Source organism: Lolium rigidum, chromosome 1 (assembly GCF_022539505.1).
Source record: "Lolium rigidum isolate FL_2022 chromosome 1, APGP_CSIRO_Lrig_0.1, whole genome shotgun sequence".
Taxonomy (NCBI): Eukaryota; Viridiplantae; Streptophyta; class Magnoliopsida; order Poales; family Poaceae; genus Lolium; species Lolium rigidum.
This window is the reverse complement of record NC_061508.1, coordinates 291007378-291029485: the sequence shown is the minus strand read 5'-3', so window position 1 is coordinate 291029485 and position 22108 is coordinate 291007378. Positions and strand designations below refer to the sequence as shown.

The 22108-nt window shown below is 46.4% G+C and overlaps 2 protein-coding genes across 4 annotated transcripts; one reads left to right on the top strand and one right to left on the bottom strand.

The window, feature by feature from the left end:
* Nucleotides 1–1144: 1144 nt before the first annotated feature.
* LOC124695886 (pentatricopeptide repeat-containing protein At2g36240-like) lies at nt 1145–11054 on the bottom strand. 3 transcript variants are annotated; one of them, XM_047228706.1, is made up of 3 exons: nt 9352–11054; nt 8480–8543; nt 1145–1175 (listed from the first exon to the last, which is right to left on the bottom strand). In XM_047228706.1, the coding sequence occupies exon 1, from the start codon at nt 11052–11054 to the stop codon at nt 9573–9575; it is 1482 nt and encodes a 493-aa protein (XP_047084662.1). In that variant the 3' UTR covers nt 1145–1175; nt 8480–8543; nt 9352–9572. The 3 variants fall into 3 exon arrangements, with proteins under 3 accessions (XP_047084662.1, XP_047084650.1, XP_047084657.1); XM_047228694.1 differs by lacking the exon at nt 1145–1175 and adding an exon at nt 3612–6394 and having other exon boundaries at nt 9352–9571; XM_047228701.1 differs by lacking the exon at nt 1145–1175 and having other exon boundaries at nt 8338–8543.
* A 2021-nt stretch (nt 11055–13075) lies between these two features.
* LOC124683913 (PHD finger-like domain-containing protein 5A) lies at nt 13076–15474 on the top strand. Its single transcript, XM_047218334.1, has 2 exons — nt 13076–13114; nt 14895–15474. The coding sequence occupies exon 2, from the start codon at nt 14912–14914 to the stop codon at nt 15242–15244; it is 333 nt and encodes a 110-aa protein (XP_047074290.1). The 5' UTR covers nt 13076–13114; nt 14895–14911; the 3' UTR covers nt 15245–15474.
* The last annotated feature ends 6634 nt before the right edge of the window (nt 15475–22108 follow it).

Sequence of the window (22108 nt, the reverse complement as noted above, 5' to 3'; positions counted from 1 at the left end):
CGCTTGCATCTTTCCAGGGCGGCTACGATGGTTGGTATGGGTAATGGACCATAGTGAACCACCAGCTATGGCGTCTTGATTGCACGTGGACACTCGACAGGGATCAACTGGCTGATGCAGGCGTTTGTCGCGATAGGCGAGGGAGGTGGTGGCGTGTGGTGGTGAAGCATTCAAACCACAGGCAATGTCTAGCAGCTCCACGGTCTCGGCACTAGTGACGGTGCGAGCCCACTGGCCCACGATTTTGTCTTCTCAAAAGTAGGAGCTACCCAATTATGCCCTTCTTTTCAAGAACTGGAGACTCTCTTCCTATGGCACAACATGTGTCCACCACACTTGTATGGATATGGCATCTAGAATAGGTTTTGTTTGGTGTCATTGGTTGTATTAGTCTTTTGCGGTTGTTGCTTATAACTCTGCTCTTTCTATCAATGCATCAAGACGCAAGCTTTGTATTTTTTGAGAGAAAAATATTGTGACTTATTGGTGTTTCATCATGAAAGTCCACTTTGACAATAACGACATATCCAATCAGTGTCAACTGTACCGCACATCTCAAGCCTCACCTCAGTTAAACTTGCTGCATCTATTTTGCAAATTAATACGGAAATTCAATTCGGCTCTCGGGTGCATATGCTCCCTCTATCAAAAAATTATATTTCGAAATATCGAAAAATTTTGACAAAAAATTATACATGTACATCTCCACAATATACGTACGTTCGTCAAGTTTCGCGAGGAACCAATATGTTTTGTGGTCTGTGTAAAAAAGAGAAAATTTATCTCCTGAAAAGCCTTATTTTCAGCATTGAATTTTGTCTTTTTTACACACGACACACGACAAGTCGGATTTTTATGAAACAACTTTGTGAGCGTGTAGCACATGAAGATGTACGTTCAAATTTTTCGTTTCAATTTTTTTAAATTTCAAAATATATATAACATGCATTTCAAAATAAAGGGAGCATATGCTCCCATGTGCCAAAACACCATTCCCAAATTAATATCGCTATCCTACGGTAACAGACATTGTCATACCAAGCTGCATATTAGCTATTGGTTCCCAAGTTAACAGTAAACATTTTTATCAGTATGAAAGGAATGTAACGTGTATATTAATAAACATGGAAAATAGCTGGTTTACCACCTTCGGCCCATCCAAGAATTGTAGTCCTCTGTGCAGAATTACAACTGAAGGTCAGAACAAGAATGAAGTTGCTTCAGTGGTAAAATCATCATGAGGAAGTTCTAAACTATCACTCTGATTGCTCTTGCTGAATATCAGGCAACGTTGAGGTGAATGTGCAGATACACCATAGGTCCATACATGAAGATTATTGACCAAACAAAAACACTGGAAGGCTTGTTCGAGTTGAGCTGTTACTATACATAAATGAAAAATATGACTATATGAGCATGCCTCCCCCTTTGATACAGCTAGTCCTCTTCCCTGGGAAAAATAAAATGATCCAAAATCTACCGGCGACATAAGTTAAAATACCCATCTACCATGAGATTTCAACAAAAGAAAATTCTTAGAATAATGACAAAACACTTGACTTCTCATTGTATTAAAATTTGGTGATGGATACATCTCTATATAAAGCAAGACAATGTGCACTTCCGACTCCTAGAGGCCAATAAGAATTAATTTACATTCAGTATCATTTAACTCTAAAAAACATTTCTTATTATTGAACCAACTTCCTGCATTTTAACAATTTTGGTAATCTACAAAGAAGAAAATTATACAACATGGTGTTGTTGACCCTGCAGTCTCTATCTCTCGCCTGAGTCCGATAGGAAGGTGGTTCTTATTGGTGATGAGATTTCTATGTCTGGACTGTTGGCAATGGTACATGGAGCGGTCGTCGCTAGAGAGGTATGCGATTTTCTCGCCACCATGGTTTCTGCCTATCCTCGAACCAGGGTTGATTGATGGATTCTCTCAATTTCATGGCATGTCTTTGTCAGCACGGTGATGGAGTGTCGTGTTTGGTGGTCCCTTGTGTTGGCTTGTGTGGGTGCGCCATGTTGTTTGGGTCTATGTTAGGCTTGGTTGTGGGTGCGTGTAAGTGTGTTGTTTGTGTGTGTTTCATGTGGTTGTAGGTTTTCGCTCGGTTTTCTCCTAAAATCTGAGCACCCTCTTCTTAATTAATAGATGACGCAAAACTTTCATCTCCGTTTTAGAAAAAAAAATTATACAACATGCATGAATTCCTTTCCTGGCCAAACTACAAAGCTTTGCTAATCTTTAGGACCACCCGGGAATTAATGGAGGAAGTGGCAAACCCTCACACTAGAGGGGCGACCAGCGGTACTGCAGTGAGCATATCATGTGGTGGTAACTCGATTAGGAAAACAGATCTCCTAATTGCAGGACTATAAGTAACAAAACAATTCAATGCAATTATGACTGATATTGACTAACGACATGTTAATTTTCAAGGCGAAAGCCTTGTGAGTATGATTTAAGTGTTGATAGCACCTTAAGAACAATAAATATTCTCAACGCAGACTGCCATCAGAGTGGACCGGATAAGAAAAGATTAGTGACTACCATATTCTGGAACAACGTGGAGCTAATCCACATTTTGAATGTTTGCTGCTAATAATCGTCCTATTCAATCATAAGCTCGAGTTTGTTAGTGCAGGAAAAGCCAGTTCTAGGGACAGCCGGCAAAAAAGTGTATTAAGATCAACACCATGGCAGAAATATAAGAAAGAAAACAGTTGCACCTGAAATTGGGCAGTGGAAACAAAAAAAAATAGTTATGAGGCAATAACACCAAGATGTGCTATAGGGAACGCATCAGGTGATGCTCAAGGCGATTTATACAAAAATAACCCTTTGTTGAAAAAAACGCACAAAATGACCTCCCGGACAAACTATTTCACGCCTCTAACCCTTTTGTGTGGCGCTCTTCGCAAGGGCGCCACACCTATCTATGTGGCGCCCGTGGGAGCGGCGCCACACATTGTCGGCAGACAAGCTCGAGCCGCCACGTATGACAGAATGTGTGGCGCCCTTGCGAAGGGAGCCACACAGAAGGGTGTGGCGCCCTTGCGAAAGGCGCCACATAGAAGGGTGTGACGCCCTTGTGAAGGGAGCCACACAAAAGGGTTATAAACGTGAAATAGTTTGGCTGGAGGATCATTTTATGCTATTCTTATCCAAAAGGGTTATTTCTGTGTAAATCGCCGATGCTCAACTGCAACAAAACTTTTTGTCCAGAATGATGAGGGGTGACAGCTCTCTCCTAATATAGCATGCATCTTTATGCTCTCAACTGCCAAAATGTAGATACATAGACGGCGGTGCAACCAAGCCAGCTTCATGCTCTTGCACACAAGTACTAACAAATTTTCTTGACTCCAGTAAAAGGATGTGCGAAGTGCGATGGCTGCTGATCTGGCACCCCCTTAATAAAGCAAAATAACACCAGAATAACAATAAATATAGTATGTCGCCAAGGAATGTCAATATGATCTTTACAACCTTATTCATACAAATAAGGTAAACATAAGTAATTTTCTTTGGCCACATGAGTAACACACAACATAGTTTTTTTTTCTTGCAGTTCGCCAGCATGCAAGCCAGCTATATTAGTATTTAAAAAGATGCCCAAGATATAATCGCCCTAAATCAGAATGGAATCGCTAGCATTTGACAATGTGTCAACGCGACATTCTTGCTTTGACCACAGACGGATACCATTTTAAGCTCTCCTCATATAACATAGGAACAAGAGGCAAAAATTCAGTGTCCAGTCTATTTATCTCCCCTGATGGTTGGTCTCTGGAGCATGTCAAATTACTCCCTGACAAAGATGGATTGGACGGATCAGGATGTCTGTACTTATTAATGTCAGATCCTTGACAAACACTAAGATGTGTCGTACTTGCAGCATCATGTACCTGATCAAGTGAATACAGAGTTTCAACTGTTTGCTCCACTGGATCATATAGGCCTACTTTCCTCCCGCTGTTCAGAAGGATCCTGCTGTCATAGGGATCAACAGCTATTGGCACCACGACATTTGTCCCAAGGGAATAGTCAGGCGATGCTTTCAAGCAGATGGAATATGATCTACCCCATTGGCCATGCTCTAGCTTCCATACATCTAAACTGTTTGCCAATGGATCTGTTAAAATAGCACATAAAACTCCATCAAGCTCAACCACATATGCACGACAGGAACTTGTGCTATTCCACATTGCAATGCATGGTGGGCAAGGGATGACATCAAACTTGTTCCTAGTAATGTCAAAAGAGACAATGGCCCGTTTATGGCTCCGCCCCAGTCTTGGTTCACTCATCCAGTACAGCACCCCTTCAACATAGGCAGGTGGCATTTCATTCACAGGCAGAGGCGGTACTGGTACAAAATTCTCTCGTGCATGACCCCGAGAATTACACCACCGCAATGTGCATTCCAAGTTATATTGGCGAGATTTGTAGTCCTTCAGGTTATAAGACATTTCCACAACAACATGCTCACGAGTCAAAGGGTCGAATGTCAAGCCAACATTCTTGTTCCCGACTGTGAAAGCATGCTGTTCTGCTTTATGTACTCTGCAGGCTCTCGAGGGCAGGTGCATCTTTGGCTTCTTGCTATGGTAGACCCTGTAGAAACCTGTACATGCGTTGTACAAATAGTTATCTGTCTCCGTGCTTATCAGGTTGAGCCCATGGCAAGGCTTGGAGCAAATCACTTTTCTACAAAGTAGTGCAATGTGCTTAGGAGCTTCTCTGATCCATCCATTTAAGGGAGCAAAACTGAAGCCCAGGTGTCCAGAACCTTTTCCAATAAGCATGACCTTTGGCCTTTTATCCATGTTCTTATGTTTAGAGTATGTCTCAATGAAGTTTTCACTCTCAATCAGTCTGAGCCACTGCTTGCAGACAGCTTTGGACTGTACGGCTGATTTAGCTGGGAGACGGAGTAGAATTTCTTTAGTCACCTTAGCCAGGGTAAGTGACAAGGCTATCTCTTCACCTGTTTTATGCACTGGAGTAAGGCTCTCTTCAATTAAACCGAATCTTAGACCAGGGGGCGTCTCGTTAAGAGATGTGTGCGTCTCGGTGACTGAAAGAATGGTTTTGAGCGCTCCAGAACTAGGGTCATAGGTGTGAACCTGTTTTTTAAAGGTGTCGTGGACCTTGTGCATGCTAGAAGCGATGATTATCTTCTTCCCTGGCCTGCAATTGCCAATAACTGACACGATCTGTGGCTCACGTAGATCTCTCCCCGCACGCCCAGACAAATTGATACAATGATTCAGCGACCAATGGCCAGCACTATAATCTAGCAGCTTCCATATCTCCAGAGTGCTACCGTAAGGGTTAGTGCGAAGGTCACGGACCATACAGAGTTGGTTATCCACCACTGTTAGGTGTTCTTCTGACGCCCGGCCAGCCCAGTGCCAGGGGAACCACTGATCTGTTAATCCTCCGGATGCTATGAAGGGGAAGGGTAATGTACGCACTGTTGGTCCGAAGGTTGGTGCTCGTACAGACGTGAAGGTCTCTTCTGCAACAGAAAAGGATAAGATAGCAGTTCTTGGCTTTGCATTTAGATTGTAAGGAGCAACCAACCAGTGCAGGCATCCGTTTGCAAACACCGGTGATGCTGTGTTGTCCTCTGCATTACACAGAACACTTGTTGCAACACGGCACAACCTGAAAGGTACTCCTCTGGCAGCCGGCCTCCAGCAATCACTTCCAGGCGTGTACACTTCACACTTGACCATCCCCATCTCGTTGACCAACCTCACCACCTTGTGCTGCCGTCTCCGGACATCAAATCCCAGTCCAGCAGAAAACGAATCAAACGCTTCACCAAAAGGTGGTAGGCGTGTGACTGCCCGTGTGGCTGCATTGCAGAGGTAGTAAGCCGGTGTGACATCATCGAACAGAAGTGTGAGGCCACGGCACGGTATGGGCGTCAGAACTTTCACGGAGTCACGGCGGGCATGGTCAAGAGTGAACAGAAGCTGGTCGTTTCTTCTGGGACCGAGCGGCAAGCACGAGTATATGCCAGTGGAGTCAAATCTTTCTGTCGGTGATACAATTAGTATCTTCAGTTCTTCTGGCGCCGTCCTAGTGATTTCCATGTGGAGGGTGCGGAATTCATCGGAGGAAAGCAGCGCAGCCCACGAGCGGCAGACGGCCTTGAAGCGGAGGATGGTTTTGATGGGAAGCCGAAGTAGCACCTGCATCAGCATCTCGTCTGGGAGCGACACGGATACAGCAGCACTCTTGCTCCTCTTGTTGCATAGGATCACCCCACTGGGCGGTGTGGCCCTGATTATGTTCTTGCTGCTATGCATCATCTCTTTCACCCCCAGCATCTGCTGCTTCCGCTGGACTGGGGTAATTTGTCGAGATTGTCTGCAATGAGAGGAGCATAGACCTTAGTCTGATTAACCTCGAATTTCGTTTGAAACGATATAAGGCAAGAGCCTCAACTTTTGTTTTCGTTTTTGTGAGGTTATAAAGAGATCGCTATACCTAGCTTTCTTACCAACAAGATAAATCGCGCTCTAACCCTCCTACTCGCAGCAGCTTCTTCGCATGGAGGTGGAAGGGTTCCGCGACCAGGGCGGGCGGCGGCTCAGCCAAAGGCTAGTTCTCGGTGTCGAGGGGAGGCCGAACTAGCGATTAGAACCTTTTTTTTCTTTTGCAAAACGTCCGACTATCCCACGTCCCCTGGGGGACGGCCCACTTATGTGCAGTTGGGCTCACGAGTTCAGCAGCCCACACACCAATCGACTATCCGCCCCAAAAACAAAAGTCAAAATTTCCAGCGTGGGAGTTCACATGGGATGAGGGAAAATAGTAGTATGCGGATCTACTTGATTGAAGTTTTTTTTTTGCATTCGCTTCCAAAAACAAAAGTCAAAACTGAAATATTTTATCTAAATTACGAACGATTTTGATATTGGGTTCTTTGCATCAATATCTTCAACACCAGGTCTCATGTTGGGTGAAATCTTGGGATTTATTTACACACACTAACAAGTAACATACGAAAATATACACAAAGGAATACCAGGAGTAACTCCAAGCAAGGGAGTACGAAATACAACCTCCTGGAGGTTGATCCCTAACTGCACTCGTCATTGAGCTCCTGGATCTCGCCGAGGAGGATAAAGATTCTGGACCCCCTAAAAAATTGAACAAGAAATGAGTTGACATGGCCATCCCTGAAGCAGTTGAAGCACTTTCCTTCCATTTCCAGGGCCACCTCCCACCTGACCAGCCTCCTTGCCGGATCTCAAACGCAAGAGCAACTTGCACAACGGAGGAGGCTGACTACATGGCTCTTGCGGCAGAGCAGGGTGGTCAGTCTGTGCTGCCTGCAACGGAGCCACCATCGACATTGAGGAACTGCACAAACCTGATACAATCGGGCACTCCTCCACCGGACGAGGGATCTGAAAGAAGGGTGAGAGAATCAGCGAGAACCACTTGCTATGCTTCAGAGGGCGCCGGAGCAGGACCAGGGAGCAGGGGGGGCATCATAGGCACAGGGCTCAGAGCACACTGGGCAGACATTAAAAGAACACCTAGCAGTGGTGGATAACCAACTGTGTATGGTCCGTCTAGCTAAGGAAGGCTGTGACAATAGTTATGTAGATCTTGGTTTGGTGTAGCACCAGCCTGTGTTAAGAATCAGCTTGTATTGGATTGATATATCACAGCTCTTAATCTCAACAACAAAAAAACTGTGTATGGTCAGCGACCTTCGTGCTAGACCTTATGGCAGAACTTTGGAGATATGTAAACTGCTGGATTATACCCCTGGCAATTGGTTGTGGGAACAGATTTACATGAGACACAGATCTCAACAGATATTGGTTCTATTGACAATTTTGCAGGTCAGGGAACAAGACAACCATCGCTTCAAGCACGCACAAGGTTCACGACAAGTTCAAAAAAAAGGTACACACCTATGAGGCTATGACCCTAGTTCTGGAGCTCTCAAAACCATTCTTTCAAGTTTTAATCACCAAGGTACATACATCTCTTGACGAGACGCCCCCTGGTTTGAGAATTGGTTTAATTGAAGAGAGCCTGACTCCATTGCATAAAACAGATGGAGAGATAGCCATGTCGATTAAGGGGAGATGATAATCATCACTTCTAGCACGCACGATAATGTGGGATTGTGTGTGCTCAAATTATGGAAGCCAACTTGCATTTTGAGAAACTGGGAGGTAGTCACTGGCATGTTTCATAGATAATGTTACTAAAAGGACATGTAAACATATATGGTTCATGATATGATAGTATTACAAAAAAAAGAAAATTCTCCAAACGGTCAAGGTCCATGAAATATAATGCAGTAGATGGCCTCTAGTGACTGATTACTAACAAAAATAGCAGAGTAGCAGAAGCTTTGGCTGATTTACAAGGAATATTAGTTCCAGACTTCTCAGCTATTTCTCAAAGTACTTAACCAGGATCACTAACCTTGTCAGCCTTGCCAATCCAAACATGACAGTTGCAAGGGAAATATTGGATCGCCATCTAGCACCTGTTGAGAAGCTTATCATTCAGTGTTCTATTCAAGCATAGAAAGTGATCTTCTTGTATAGAGTTATTCAAATATTTCACAAATGAATTGTCAAGTCCTATCATGTATTGTGATCAACCGAATGCTACACTTCTGAGTGCTGTACCATAGGAAGAAATCATTGTATAGGATTTCCTATGTCTACAGCCTCCAGGCACTGTAACACTCCAACTCATGCAGACCAGGGTACTATAATACCTATAGAATCCAGAAATAAGGAAAATTACAGTAAGATAGCTCCCTATGTCTACATTATTGTTATCTTTTCCTTTGTAATATGTCTAAATATTGTATTTTTCCAATTATTTGGCAACCGAGAGCTATAATATTCGTACAGTGCACATAAGAATAAGAATATTAAGGCAGCTCCCTAGCAAAACTATTCAACCATCATAACCACACATGTCAAATCATCAGATGGGACGAGTCAGTTTCCATCCAAAAGATCTTGGTACAATTGATCTGTGAAATTTAGGGAAACACGATACTACAATATGATTTTTGTTTGTTACAAAAACTTCCAAACATCAAGGCCTTCAAACCTGGTAAAGCAATAGGAATAAATTAAATTTTGAGCAAAATTAGAAGAACATCCACCCAAAAACCATACAATTCAAACAGCACAATTTGTCACATAAATCATTAAGTGGGATTGCATTTGGAATATCAACTTGCCAATGGACAGCGGCCAGAAAACTAGGGTCCAATGAATGGAGAAATTCATATTTCCTTTTTCATGAAAAAATGGGCAGAGGGCAAGATCAAATACCATAGGACACCTTTACTCTGCCCTTTTATTCTGCATCTACCATATACCTTGGAACTTGGCAACTTATTGACAACACCGCTGGTGTCATCTGTCATTGTCCCATGTTTTGTTGTATGTTCTCAGAGTCTGTGGACCAACTCTGTGGTATGCTTCCATTTTGATATGCTTCTGTGCGACTCAGAAAAGTTTGGAGCATAAACATGACTTGAAATTGTCGCTTGTTAATGAAAGGATCTCCGCATATGTAAGCTATCAAGAAGCCTGTTGTAGGCTGTAATGTTTGGTATAAACCCTAAATCGAGCATTTCATCCAAAACAGCCTCGCCTTCCTTCCTCCTCCCTTCCCTACCAAACCCCTGCACCAGCATGCTATATGTCACACCATCCGCCTTAAAACCCTTCTCCTTGGCCAGTATCCTCAGCCTGTTGGCATCAGAAGTCCTCTCAGCTTCACAAAGTGCCTCAAAGATACAGTTGCAGGAAATGGTATCCGGGACAACCCCCTCCCCGACCATCCTGCCCATGAGCCGGCACACCTCATCCAGCTTCCCGGACTTGAGCAAGCACTCCAAAACCGTAACGCCAGCAGGGACACTCAAACAGCACGCCCTGTTCTTCTCCAATGCCAGCTCCAGCACCTCCACCGCTCTGTCCACGCTTCCACCACGGCACAGAGACTCGACCAGCCCCAGGCAATCGAACCCTTCCGGCACCACCGCATCCACCAAGAACTCGGCAAACACCTCCGCCGCCTTCAAAGCCTCGCCGCCACGGCACAAACCACCAACCAAAATCTCCATGGAAGCGACCGACAGCCCGGCGCCGAGCTGCAGCATCTCGTGAGCAACCTTGATACCCTCCTTGTACCTTCTTTCCCTGAAGAAGCCTCGCATGAGAGTGTTGAAGCTCACGCCAGTGGGTGTGCAGCTTTGGCGCCGCATCTCCTCGAACCACCGCATGGCGGCATCCACGCCTTCCGCGTGGCAGGAGCTGTTGAGGAGCGTGTTGAAGGTGTAGGCGTCCGGGGCGACGCGGTGGACGGTGGTCATCTCGTTGTAGAAGGCGATGGCGTCGTGGTGGCGGCGGAGCCGGGCCAGGGCGTGCAGGATGATGTTGTGGAACTCGGCGGGGAGCGGCGAGTCGGCCGCGCGGCGGAGGGACGCGAGGGCGGAGGAGGCGGAAGGGATGTCGCCGGAGGTGGCGAAGGCGAGGATGGCCCTGCGGAAGGTGGGGAGGAGGTCGGGGCAGGCGAAGATGGAGTCGTCGGCGCAGGGGCAGGGGCGCGAGATGAGGAGCTGGAGGAGGCGGTGGAGGGAGGGGAGGCGGCGGGAGGCGGCGAGGCGCGCGGCGAGGAGGCTCGTGAGGCGGTGGTCGGGGCGGAAGGCCGGGGAGGCGGCGGCGGCCGCGAGGAGGAAGTGGAGGTCGAGCGGCGCGAGGCGGGGGTGGTGCCGCGCGCGGCGGATGAGGCGGAGGAGAGAGGCCGGGGAGGAGGCGTGCGCGGAGGGGAGCGACGGGAGGGGCGTCGGCGGCGAGAGGTGGGAGACGGCGAGCGGGAGGAGCGGCAGGGTGGGGTCGAGGCGGATTGAGGGTGGGGTGGTGGAGTCCTCGAGGGTGTCCAAGGTTTCGATCTCCGGCGAGATGAGGCGGTGGTGCTTGGAGATGATGGAGGGAAGCTTCCGCGCGAGCCGGCGGGAGGCGGCCATCCGCCGGCCGGACGCGGAAGGGAAGGGCGAGGAAGGAAGGACTGTGGCCGGCGGAGTCAGTGTGCTGGAGATGGGCTTAGCCATAGTTCGTGGGCTGTATGATGTGGCAATGTGGCATCCCTGACCTTGGTGAAGCCCAATATGGTTCTGCTAAAAATGGTTATATGTACACTAAAAAAATGTGGTTACATTTGAACTTGAAAATTTTGATTCACCCAGGGTAGAATTTAAAATTTAATCTTAATTTATCAATCATTCATCCGTAGGTAGTTTTTTCAAAAATACAACTCCAAGTTTACATGGTTAGTCCCAAATGTAGAACTCCACGAAATTGGAACCTTCCACGATGAAAGAAAAAAATGCACAATCATCTAATTTTAAATTATCCTTAGATTAGGTACACAAATTCCGTGAGGACCATTAATCATGTAGCATGTAACTAGATTCCATTGTAACCACTACAAAGAGCATCATCAATGTGCTTGGTTGATATTTCATTACCACATAATGTCACATTCCTTTTAGGTGTTGTCATCAAAATAACTTCTTCTACATTATCCAAAATTGAGCTACCAACATCATGCATTGCTGAGATAGATATCTGCTCTGAACCTAGTATGCAAACAAAAGACTATTGAAACAATAACCAGTTTTTGAATCTGTTTAATCCATGGCTTGTGCTTCCATAGACACCTCCAATCTTACAATAGTGTAAATCCTCGAAGGGATATTGTGGTAATGTTTATTCTCAGACATCCTACCCCTAATTTCAAACATGTATCGTTTATTCTTAGTAGTTCTTGTGTTTCACTCAGAAAAACGTTTCGGTTTTGGGGGTCTATAGAAGCACAAATCTTAATCCATATTAATATCATGACAACAATATATGTGACATTAGTTAACCTAGGCAACCTAGACATGTGACAGATCAATAGTCATACGTATGCACATCTATCTCATTTGAATGTGCACTAATCATGAGCATGGGGTACCAACAACAAGGTAAGGAAATTTGCCTATTGATCACAAACTTGGCAACAAAACTCTTGCTAGCACTAAGTGTTGCACATCACCCATCATAGTGAAAATGTGTCCAGGTCAACATAATTGCCATAAGATATCCTTTCCGAGGCACTATCGAAAAACCTTATATATTTAGGCAACTTGTTGCAGCTCTCTAGAACCAAGCTCGTTTGTGGCTTGTGGGTACGCATTTTAAGAATTAGGATTCAGCTGACACTCCTACCGGCACTCCTACTGACCACTTAGTCAAAAAAAAAAGAAAAAATGGTCAAAGTTAGCATCATACTTTTGTGGGGTAAAGTTGGTGGTACCATAATTATATGTGTGACGTAGAAGATATATGAGGTGTGCTCCAAGCTAAGTTTAATGCAACTGGTGTTGGCAATGAAGTGTTTGATATGATATGGAATAGTTCGGCTACTAAAAGATGGTTGAAAACTGTGTGGTGGCCGAAGAACCTCAACTCGGGCTACATAGCAAATTTGTGGCGGTATGCATCATTGCTAAGCTTTCTCATTTTTAGGAGCATTTTTACTTCTCTCAATCACAAGAGACGGGGAGATTTGTACTGAGACATGACCAACCCCTCCCGCTTAGACACGAGAATGGATCCCCTTCTTCCTCTGGCATGGGGTATGTTTTCCTCGAATGGCGGACCGGATTACCCGAAGCCACTGGCGCGCCCAATGATGGCAGCGATGAGGGCCAGGGCCGGAACTCGCACGGAGAAGGTGCCAAAAGGATGACGGAGAATGTGAGGCCGACAGGTGGGCCCTGCCGCCAGTAGCAAGGAATATACCGTTGCGCCAATACCAGTCGTTGGATTGAGCGTGATGTGCTATCTGGGCGCAGATCGTGCCACTGCCTTCGATAAGCTTCTAGAGTTTAGCAGCATCAAGCGCGGCCGCCAAATTATATTCCGACGCGCCGCCGCCGCGAGACCTAGCCGAGCTCAGCTTGCCTCCTCCCCGTCGTCTCGTCGTCGTTGCGAGGAGCTAGGAGCGGAACACCGCCACAGCGAGCTCATCCTCTCGAAGGTGCGTGGCCTTCGAGCCCTAAAACTTCTCCGGATGATCTGTGGTTCCGTTCCTTACCAGAAACAAACGCCCTAGAAATCTAGAATCGACCCTGCTTGAGTAGGGTACTAGGGATCTGTATCAGATGGGATCACCTCGCGTGCACACAGACCGCCAAGACAGCGAACCCTGTCCTATCCCTCCCGTGTGTGTGCGGCAGTGGGGCACGACCAAATCGGCCCAGCCGCGGCGAGGCAACCGGTGAACGCGGCAGCACCTGCGGTGGCAAGGGAGCGGACGCCCTGTCCACTTCTCCCCCTGGTTTGAATGAGTTGATTTTGGCCGAGTTTGGGGGCTGTGCGCTCGTGCACGTGAGATGTTTGATGAAATGTGTTGGCTGTCGGTGTTGTTGGGTCCTATGCGACCACGGGCGGTAGAACATGGAGGAAGATTTCTCTCCCTGTTAAAATTGGATATGGGATTGGAGGCTAGCAATTTTGGTGACGATATTGCTTGCATGATGGGCTCAATTTCTGTTTCTGCCTAACTTCCAACACAAGCTGGTAGTTTAGTTTGATCTGTGAATCTTTGTCAAATATTCAGGGTACTTGCCCAATCCTGTCACGGACTGCAGTTGCTTTCAACATAAAAACGTGTGTCTGTGCTGTTTTTGATTGTTCTTCTGATCAGCCCTGGCTAATGATTGATGCTGTTGGTGGAACTCTTGCTTGCCCAGCAGTCCAACTTCACAGTCGCATGCCATAGTACTTGGAGCCGGTGCTTTGCTAGTTGCAGTAGCTCAATCGCACTCCTCTTGTCAGTTTTAGTCGGCTGCTCTAATACGGAGATATCTGATAATTTGAGTACTTCAGTCTACTTAATGGATTAACTTGTAATCAAGTATAACCAAAATGTTCACTAGACTGCAATTTGCATATCATATAGGACATCAACAACAAATTTGTGTGTAACTAGGTGATTCTTGTTTGGAATCTTTGATTGTAAATGTTGTGGAGCAGCTTCCAAGTTCGGAATTAGTAATATCAATGAATTTGTACCCTTTCCATTGCATCGCTGAACACTTCATACCTATAGGGTGAATCGGTGGGTAGCATTCAGGGCTGTATATCCTTGCCCTGAGTAAGTTCTTAGCTCGGGGCACACTAGTTGGTTAGAACATGCGGTCAGTGCCTTGCTGTAGCTTGAGAGAAACACGTATGTAGATGTCAGTATGTCGCAAGATGCTCTTTTATGTCATACCCTTGCACAGAACTGTACCTTATTGTGATAATATTTCTACTGGCAGTTATTCGCTGGCTTTGAAATGGGATAGATATAATGTCTGTAACATTGCATTTTCTGGTGCATGATGATGTTTCTGTTTGTAAGATATCCCATGAAAATATGTTTGAATACCCCCTAATGATGCCCAACGAATATATTGGAATTATGTTGGTGGAATTTCAAACCATACCCTCTGTATTTGTCTGTATTATGAGCTGTAGCAGTATAATTTACTCTGGTGTTAGTTCTTATAAACCTCGCTGACAATGACACGTAACGTAAAGCTAGGGGAATTACTATCTCTGAAAGAGTGTGCATTCCAGTGTCCCAATACATAGTAGTAGTTGATGAGCTGTTTGCTTGCTGGTTAGTTGGTTACAAGAAATAGTTCTATTAATGATTCACTTTTGTTAGGAGGGATGCATCACCAATGATTTCTTCTGCTCATTATCCATGTTACATATATATTGGCAATGCTCTACAGTGATCTTATATGAATCTGTATATGGTTTGACAGGTTAGCACCTGACAGCCATGGCGAAACATCATCCCGATCTCATCATGTGCCGGAAGCAGCCTGGCATTGCTATTGGTCGCTTGTGTGAGAAGTGTGATGGCAAGTGTGTCGTTTGTGACTCATATGTGCGCCCATGTACGCTTGTCCGTGTCTGTGACGAGTGCAACTACGGCTCATTCCAGGGAAGGTGTGTCATCTGCGGTGGAGTTGGCATCTCAGATGCCTACTACTGCAAGGAGTGTACACAGCAGGAGAAGGACCGAGATGGATGTCCGAAGATCGTCAATCTAGGAAGCGCCAAGACTGATCTCTTCTACGAGCGTAAGAAGTATGGTTTTAAGAAGAGATGAATACCATGGATTTGCCAGGTTCATCTGTGCCTGAGTTTTATGCTCTTACGCTATTACCAAGAGTAGCTGAGGCGACGCATCGTATTTGTGTTATGATTCGATACTAAACCAAGAATATATCCCTGATATCTTGTGTAATAACTACTTCTGTTGTATGGTTGAAAACTCTAGACCGCTTAGTCTGCACTTGATATTTATGACCATGAATGTTGACTTGAAACTTGAAGTGAGGTGGCCTTTCCTGTGGTGTTAATTGTCTGGGCTATTCTGAAGACCTGATACGGCTGTCACCTGATCATGCCCATTGGGCTCATCCCAGAATCAGCTAGAAACTATCTGATCAATAGGCTATCGTAATGCAAACTGCGTGCATTGTAGTATTCCCTTTCATGATTCTTTTGAAATTTTAATTTTGATAGCAGATGGCTCTTTATTTGCTGGTATATAACTCTTGCGATTGAATTTGATCTTTTTGGTAGCTGCACTGTACCTCTTCTAGGCTTGGTTTGTATGGGACGCGAAACCTGAAACTAGTCTTTACCCCCTGTGCGTTGCTCCTGTACTTCGGGTACAATGAAGTACTCCCTCCAATCCATTTTACCAATCCATTTTAATTGACTCTGGGAGTAACTCAAAATATGTAAACTGATGTGGAAAATAGGGCACATACGTTGTCCACACAAAATTAAGGAGCATGTGAGTTTGGTCAGAGAGATATGCATAAATGTATACAAATTCAGCAGTCTATGCATCCCAGAGCCATTTAGGTACTCGGTATAATTTTGACTAACAATTTGTGCAAATATAAATCGGAAGCTTGTCCGCTTACTATGGTATCTGATGCTTTCCACGCTGAGGTATTGGCTCTTTCCAATGCTATGCACGTACCTGAACAGATAGGAGTTGGACGGGTCATCTTTGAGACAGATTGTCTAAATCTGATGAAGCATGCTTTGGTTTCCGCAGATTACGGACTGGCTCCAATTGGTACGATGATTGAGGGTATGAAATTTAGGCTACGGTTAAACTTTGTTGATGCTATAGTTGTGTATGCTCCTAGATCATGTAACAAGCCAGCTCATGACTTTTAGCGGCTTGGGGAGTTCGGAAAGTTCACATGAACCATGCCATTTGGACAACTGACCTCCCGGTTTCTGTAACCTGTCTGGTGACCGTTGGGGTATTCCAATATGCTTCACAAAAAGGACGCCTGCAACAGAATACTATTTTTTCGTTAGTTTCCACAATTATGTGACATGGTAGCTGGTCAAGGAACAATGTATCACTAGTCTATATACCTGTCGCTGGTTGGCGTCTGCGCACTCTGTATAATCGGTTTCGGTATGTGCAGTAACCGTGCTTGCCGCACGGTGTACGTCCAACACCCGAGCGTCACCTTTTATCCTGGAGATGCTCCACCTAAATTAGCGATGTGGTACTAAAAAATCGGCCCAACACATATAACCACGGGATCGGCCGAGTGCGCGCGCTTGTTTTCGTTCCCGACTCCCTTCCCCGTTAGCTCGTCATCCGTCCGATCGTCGTTCCGTCGCGCGCCATGCTCTCTTTGTCCTGCTGGATCCGCCGCGAGCCGGAGATCCTCTCCTGTTGATTGATCTTATTCGTGTGTTCGTACAGATGGTTTTCTCCGGCCGCACCCCGTTGGCGGTTTGGCCCTGGTTGATGCCTAACTCTCGTTGAAGGTTGGCTGGTTGCCGCGAGCGGTGTCGCTCCGACGAGGCCAACGGCCGCGCGCCGGCCGGAGCGCCTGGCTCTGGCTGGCTGCAGCCACGTCTGGGCGACACTTCTATCGTCCCGCGTCAGCGCAATTCACCTTGCTTCTTGCCGGCAGGATGCTAGCGGCGTGGCTGGAGCGCGTGTTGAGACCGATCGACCAACGCTTCCGCCGTTGCAGCCGCCCGATTTTGAGTCTGGATGTATGTTTCTCTAGACGGCTTTTTTTTAAAGTGAAGGCTCGAAAGCCCAGCTTTGAATTAACAAAGCCATCAACCGGCCAGGGATTACACAAGGCCCTCCGTACCACACAACACCACACCAAACACACTACGGCCGAAAGATACAAGGGAGCACTCTGAGAAGCTTACAACACTACGCTACAACACAAGCACACGTCTTGCAGAAGCGAAGACCACCGCTCCACGGCACCGAGGACGCCAAACCAGCGGTATGCACTTGATGACTCGATGTTTACGACCAGAAAGTTGACTTGAAATATGAACTGGCATGGCATTTCCTATGGTGCAACTCTCTGGGCTACGCTTGCTTCGAGTTGGATATGGAGCTCTTTCATACTCCCTCCGTCCTACCAAAAATGTCTTCATTTTATCGAAATTTGAATGTACCTAAACACTATGTAGTAGTTAGATACATCTAAATTTTAACAAAGTTGAGATACTTTTGATGAGCGGAAGGAGTACCACTATCACGATAGGGAATGGCTAGATGGCAAGAAACTCAAAGAAATGACCCATCTAATTTATAACGGTTGGAAGAGGAATTAATGGAATGTCGTGATTCCTTTGTATGATGGGGCTTGGATTGGACAAATCACCTTGAATGAAATATTACACTTCAGCATGTAAGGCAATTCATAGAGCTATGGGCAAAGCTAAGAGATGTGCACCTTGATGCCAACATTGGGCACGTGGGCAATTTATGACGGGTTCAATATAGAAGGTTCAATTCCTTGGAGCTACTTCAACCAACAAGTTCTTTGCTTGGCTTTCAATCCAAATTCATCTTGGACAACACATCGTTTGGAGAAAAGAGGTTAGCCAAATTGTGGCATTTGCCATGTTTGTAACACACACCAAAATCGGCCTCGCATCTCTTTTCCAAATGCCGCTTCACTATTAGGCTTTGTGGTTTCATCAAACATTGGCTCGGCCTCCACGATGTTGAACTGCAACAATGGTCCAACCTTTCCCTTTAAAGTTGGTGGCTTAAGATGTCGACTGCGCCCCTAACTCTTCTTGTATCTCGAGAAATAGGGAATGAGAGAAATGCACGAGTTTTCTGTAACAAGCACATGCCACCTTTCGTAATACTCGCCAACATCAAGGAGTCTAGTCTTTGTGTAATTGTGTCATATGGGAAGGACCGAAGGAGATTGAGTGAAATTGTTCCGGTGGAGTGGGCTTTTTTAACTTCTATGTTACCTAATGAATTAAGTTTTTGCATCTTTCAATTATATTTTATTTTGCGTGGGCTGTTCTGAAGACCTGATACATGTCATCTAAACATACAATCTGGTAGCTGTTCGTGCATTGTCATGCATTTCCACTGTGCTTATCATGGCAAAATCATGTGGATATTTACTGAGCAGATCGACAAAGAACGTGTATCGATGTGCACAAGATTTTGTACTTGCAGGGAGTAACAACATAGCAAGCGTGCAGCTTCAGAATTTTGTATTTGTACCATCTGAATATGGGTAGGCAGTACTGTGGGTAGGGATGCTTCCCTAGGTCAGGTTCTATTGAAAAGGAGATACAACCCTTATCATCCCCTGGGGCGATACTGGGGAGGAAACCCTAGCGCCACCTCGAGCGCATCCGGGTGGATCCCCAGCCGCCGCTGCCGTCGGAAAGGACCACAGTGATGGCAGGCCACGGTGTCGAAGGCGCTCGGCATTGGTAGGTCGCGGTGGCATCTTCATTGGGGAAGCTTGGGCGGCCATTTCGGAGATAGCTAAGGGCAGCGGTCTGGCACTCCTAGTCAGGTGGTGGCCAACGACGCCTTCTCCACCTCATCGTCTTTGTGAGGGTGGTGGCAGTCGGCCGTGGGTCTAGACTCCCGCCTAGATCCTTCATAGATGGCCTTTGGTCAAGATGGCGCTGCGGTTGGGAGGCTAGTGTGGAGCTGATCTGCACGACTCGATGGTGATCTAGTCAGCTTTGAGCTCATCGGGAGTGTGGCAACCAGTGAAAACTGGCATTAAGGGCAGGCGATGGCGGCGTCCTCACACCGTTGCCTTCTTGAAAGCATTGGCTTTTCATCCATCGCCTCTCCATCTCTCGGGCTACTCCGAGGGAAACCCTAAACCTAGGTCTCCTGAATCGGATGATGGCGGCTCTTTCGGTGTAACTCTCCCTCCTAGGGCATCGTTTTTTGAAGCAAGTGTTGGATGGGAAAGGCAAGAGGTGGATTGGTGTTGCATCTTTCTAGTTGACAACGGAGGGTCTCGACGGCATGGTACAACGGGTTCTCGGTGACGAACGCGACATAATAGACTCACGTAGGGTGGGGTGTTGTCTGGCGTCATGGTGGTGTTAACGATAGGAACAACGAAGATTATGCGGATATCTCTATCATGAAGATTGCTCGGTCGTTAGATGGCGGCAGCAGCTTCTGTAGCATGTTGCATGAGGTGCTCCCTAAGAGTCTGCTACATTGAATGAGTGCTTATTTTTTTAAATGAAATACGGCAGGGGAAGCCTCTACAGGATTTTTTTTTGAAATAATAAGAACCCAAATCAACATCCTCGGGGACTTGAAGCTGTGTAGTTGGGTTATACATCCACTTTCCTAACCAAGTGAGTGCTCCTATTTTGTCTAGATCGTGTCTCAAGGTATGCGATATTTCCGGCTTCTAGTTGATGTGGAGGGAGGGGAGGGGTGCGTTTTTCAAGATGTAAAGTTATTTTGCCATGATCTTCACTCGTATCGGGTGTATAGCTGTTACATGGTGGCTTCAGATTTTTTAATATATAACTTTCGTCCAATCTTTATTAAATAAATTAATAAAAAAAGTATGCATCGATCGATGCAGAGCCTGAGATATAGCCTCCTTTCCCCGGAAAAAAATATAAATATGGATTGGATATGGGTATGCATTGTCATTTGAAGTAGGAGTAACAAAAAGCCGCCCTGCAACAGAATTTTATTAATCCGTTAGTTCCCATAATTACGTGATCAGGTAGCTGGGTTCAAGGAAGAATATATCAGTCCATATACCTGCCGCAGGTTGGCGTCCACGCGGTTCTGTAATCAAATTGGGTACGTGCATTAACCGTGCTTACCGCACGGTGTACGTCAAGCACCCGAGCGCCACCTTTTATGCTGGTGGTTTTCGACCTAAAATAGCGATGTGGTACTAAACAAATCAGCCCAACACGTAAACAGGAGATCGAACAAGTGCGCACGTTTGTTTCCGCTAGCTCGTCAGCCGTCCGATCGTCGTGCCGTCGTGCCGTCGCCCGTTATGTTCTCTTCGTCCTGCTCAGCAACGCGATATAAGTGGGCCCATTTCAGTTGCGCCATGGATATAAATTGGGCCGCGGTTCGGCTAACCAGGCCAGCGCATCTAGCTGCTGACCCATTCAGTCAGCGCTATCATTTTGGCTCGTTGGCCACATACATAATGCATGTAAAACAATTAAAACCATGGCAAAAGTTATGGTTTTACTTAAATTTTGTTATATTTTACAATATTGAATGAAAAAAAACTGAATTTAAAAAACAAAGAACACTACTCGCCGTCCCGCCGGCGGGCACGACGGCCCAGCTTCGCCGTGGTTCTTCGCCCGAGGCATACTCTCACGCCCGGGCCGGTACTGGGAGATTGACGGTGAGGCTGAGCAGAGGCAGCTCGCTGGATCATCGCAAACCGCCGCCTCATGGTGGCGAGCCAATCATCTTCGCGGCAGGTTACCTCGAGGAGGGTATGAGCGTTTAGCTTAAGGATCCTTTGTCGCTCGGACTTTATGAGGAGCTTCCTAGCCTCTTCGGTTGGTCTCACGGGAGACCAGCATGATGCGTTGGAGGAGCTGATGCTTAGCCTGATCTAGGGTGCGGGCGGCGTTCCTTTAGTCGTACACCAGCAAGCAAGACTCTAGTATCGCCGCCTGCTCCGGATCGGCCATGGGCTCCTGCTCCTCCTCGGCTGCTTCGCGTTCAGCATCGACCTCAAACTACGCATCCAAGAGGACGGACTCCGCTACTTCGGTCTTGTTGAGGCCTAGGTTGAAGATATCTGAAGGCTCGGGCTCCGGCTTTGAAGGCGTAGGTGCGAGCGCCATGCTGCCGTTGCGGCCCAACATAGAGTATGTGGTGGCCTTGAGGCGAGGCATCCTGGCTACACTGCGAGGATGCATTGGGGGACGAGTTTGGTGGTGAGCACGACAGAGGACACATTTAAAAAGGCTGAGGAATTCGATGTCAGCGGAGAGCACGAACTGTCAGCATTGATGAAGGAGCCAGCGTTTGCGGCGCGTTCAGCCTTCTGCATTCGGATCGCTTCCATGCTGGCACGTGGCATGTGGGCGGACACACGCGCTATCCGCGCAGACGCATCGGTTCCGTAAATTTGGTGGGCGATTGGTCGCGTCGAACAGGTCGATTCGTTTGGGGTTGCCCCGCTGGAGCATGCGCGACCGATCCACCTATCCGCGTGGACCATTTCAAATAGGCCAGGACTGATGAGTCGCCTCATTGGAGATGCCCAACATGCGTGGTGCAGCTCCGACGAGGCAGTACCAGCGCTAGTCATGACATGATTTGGTTAACCATATTTATCTTTCAGATTCAAATAGCCTTTACCATTTTCTAGAATGGAATAATATATGTTAACCATAATATTATTACTATATAATATTGTTACTATGGTTTAAATGGTTAGCCGACGATTTTTTGCGAATAGAACCCTAGCATTAAGAGAAACATGGAACAATGCAAAGCATCTCACAAAAACAAAAATTCCAACGAAATCCTTTAGATGGACTTCGTCTACAGCCTCTCGACTGTGTCGACGACACGCTGCCGCTGCTGCTGCCACTCCTCCTTGAATTGGCCTGACATTGTTGTTTGCAGACAGGAAGTCGCCGAACGGGTCAACAAGACCAC

Excerpts from the sequence above, each read along its gene's own strand:
- LOC124695886 (XM_047228694.1), bottom strand. The coding sequence starts at position 8,505 with ATGTTTGGATTGGCAAGGCTGACAAG. Across the intron at positions 6,395-8,479 it reads GGATTGGCAAGGCTGACAAG|ACAATCTCGACAAATTACCC; the intron begins GTTAGTGATCCT and ends CTCTCATTGCAG.
- LOC124683913 (XM_047218334.1), top strand. The coding sequence starts at position 14,912 with ATGGCGAAACATCATCCCGATCTCATCATGTGCCGGAAGCAGCCTGGC.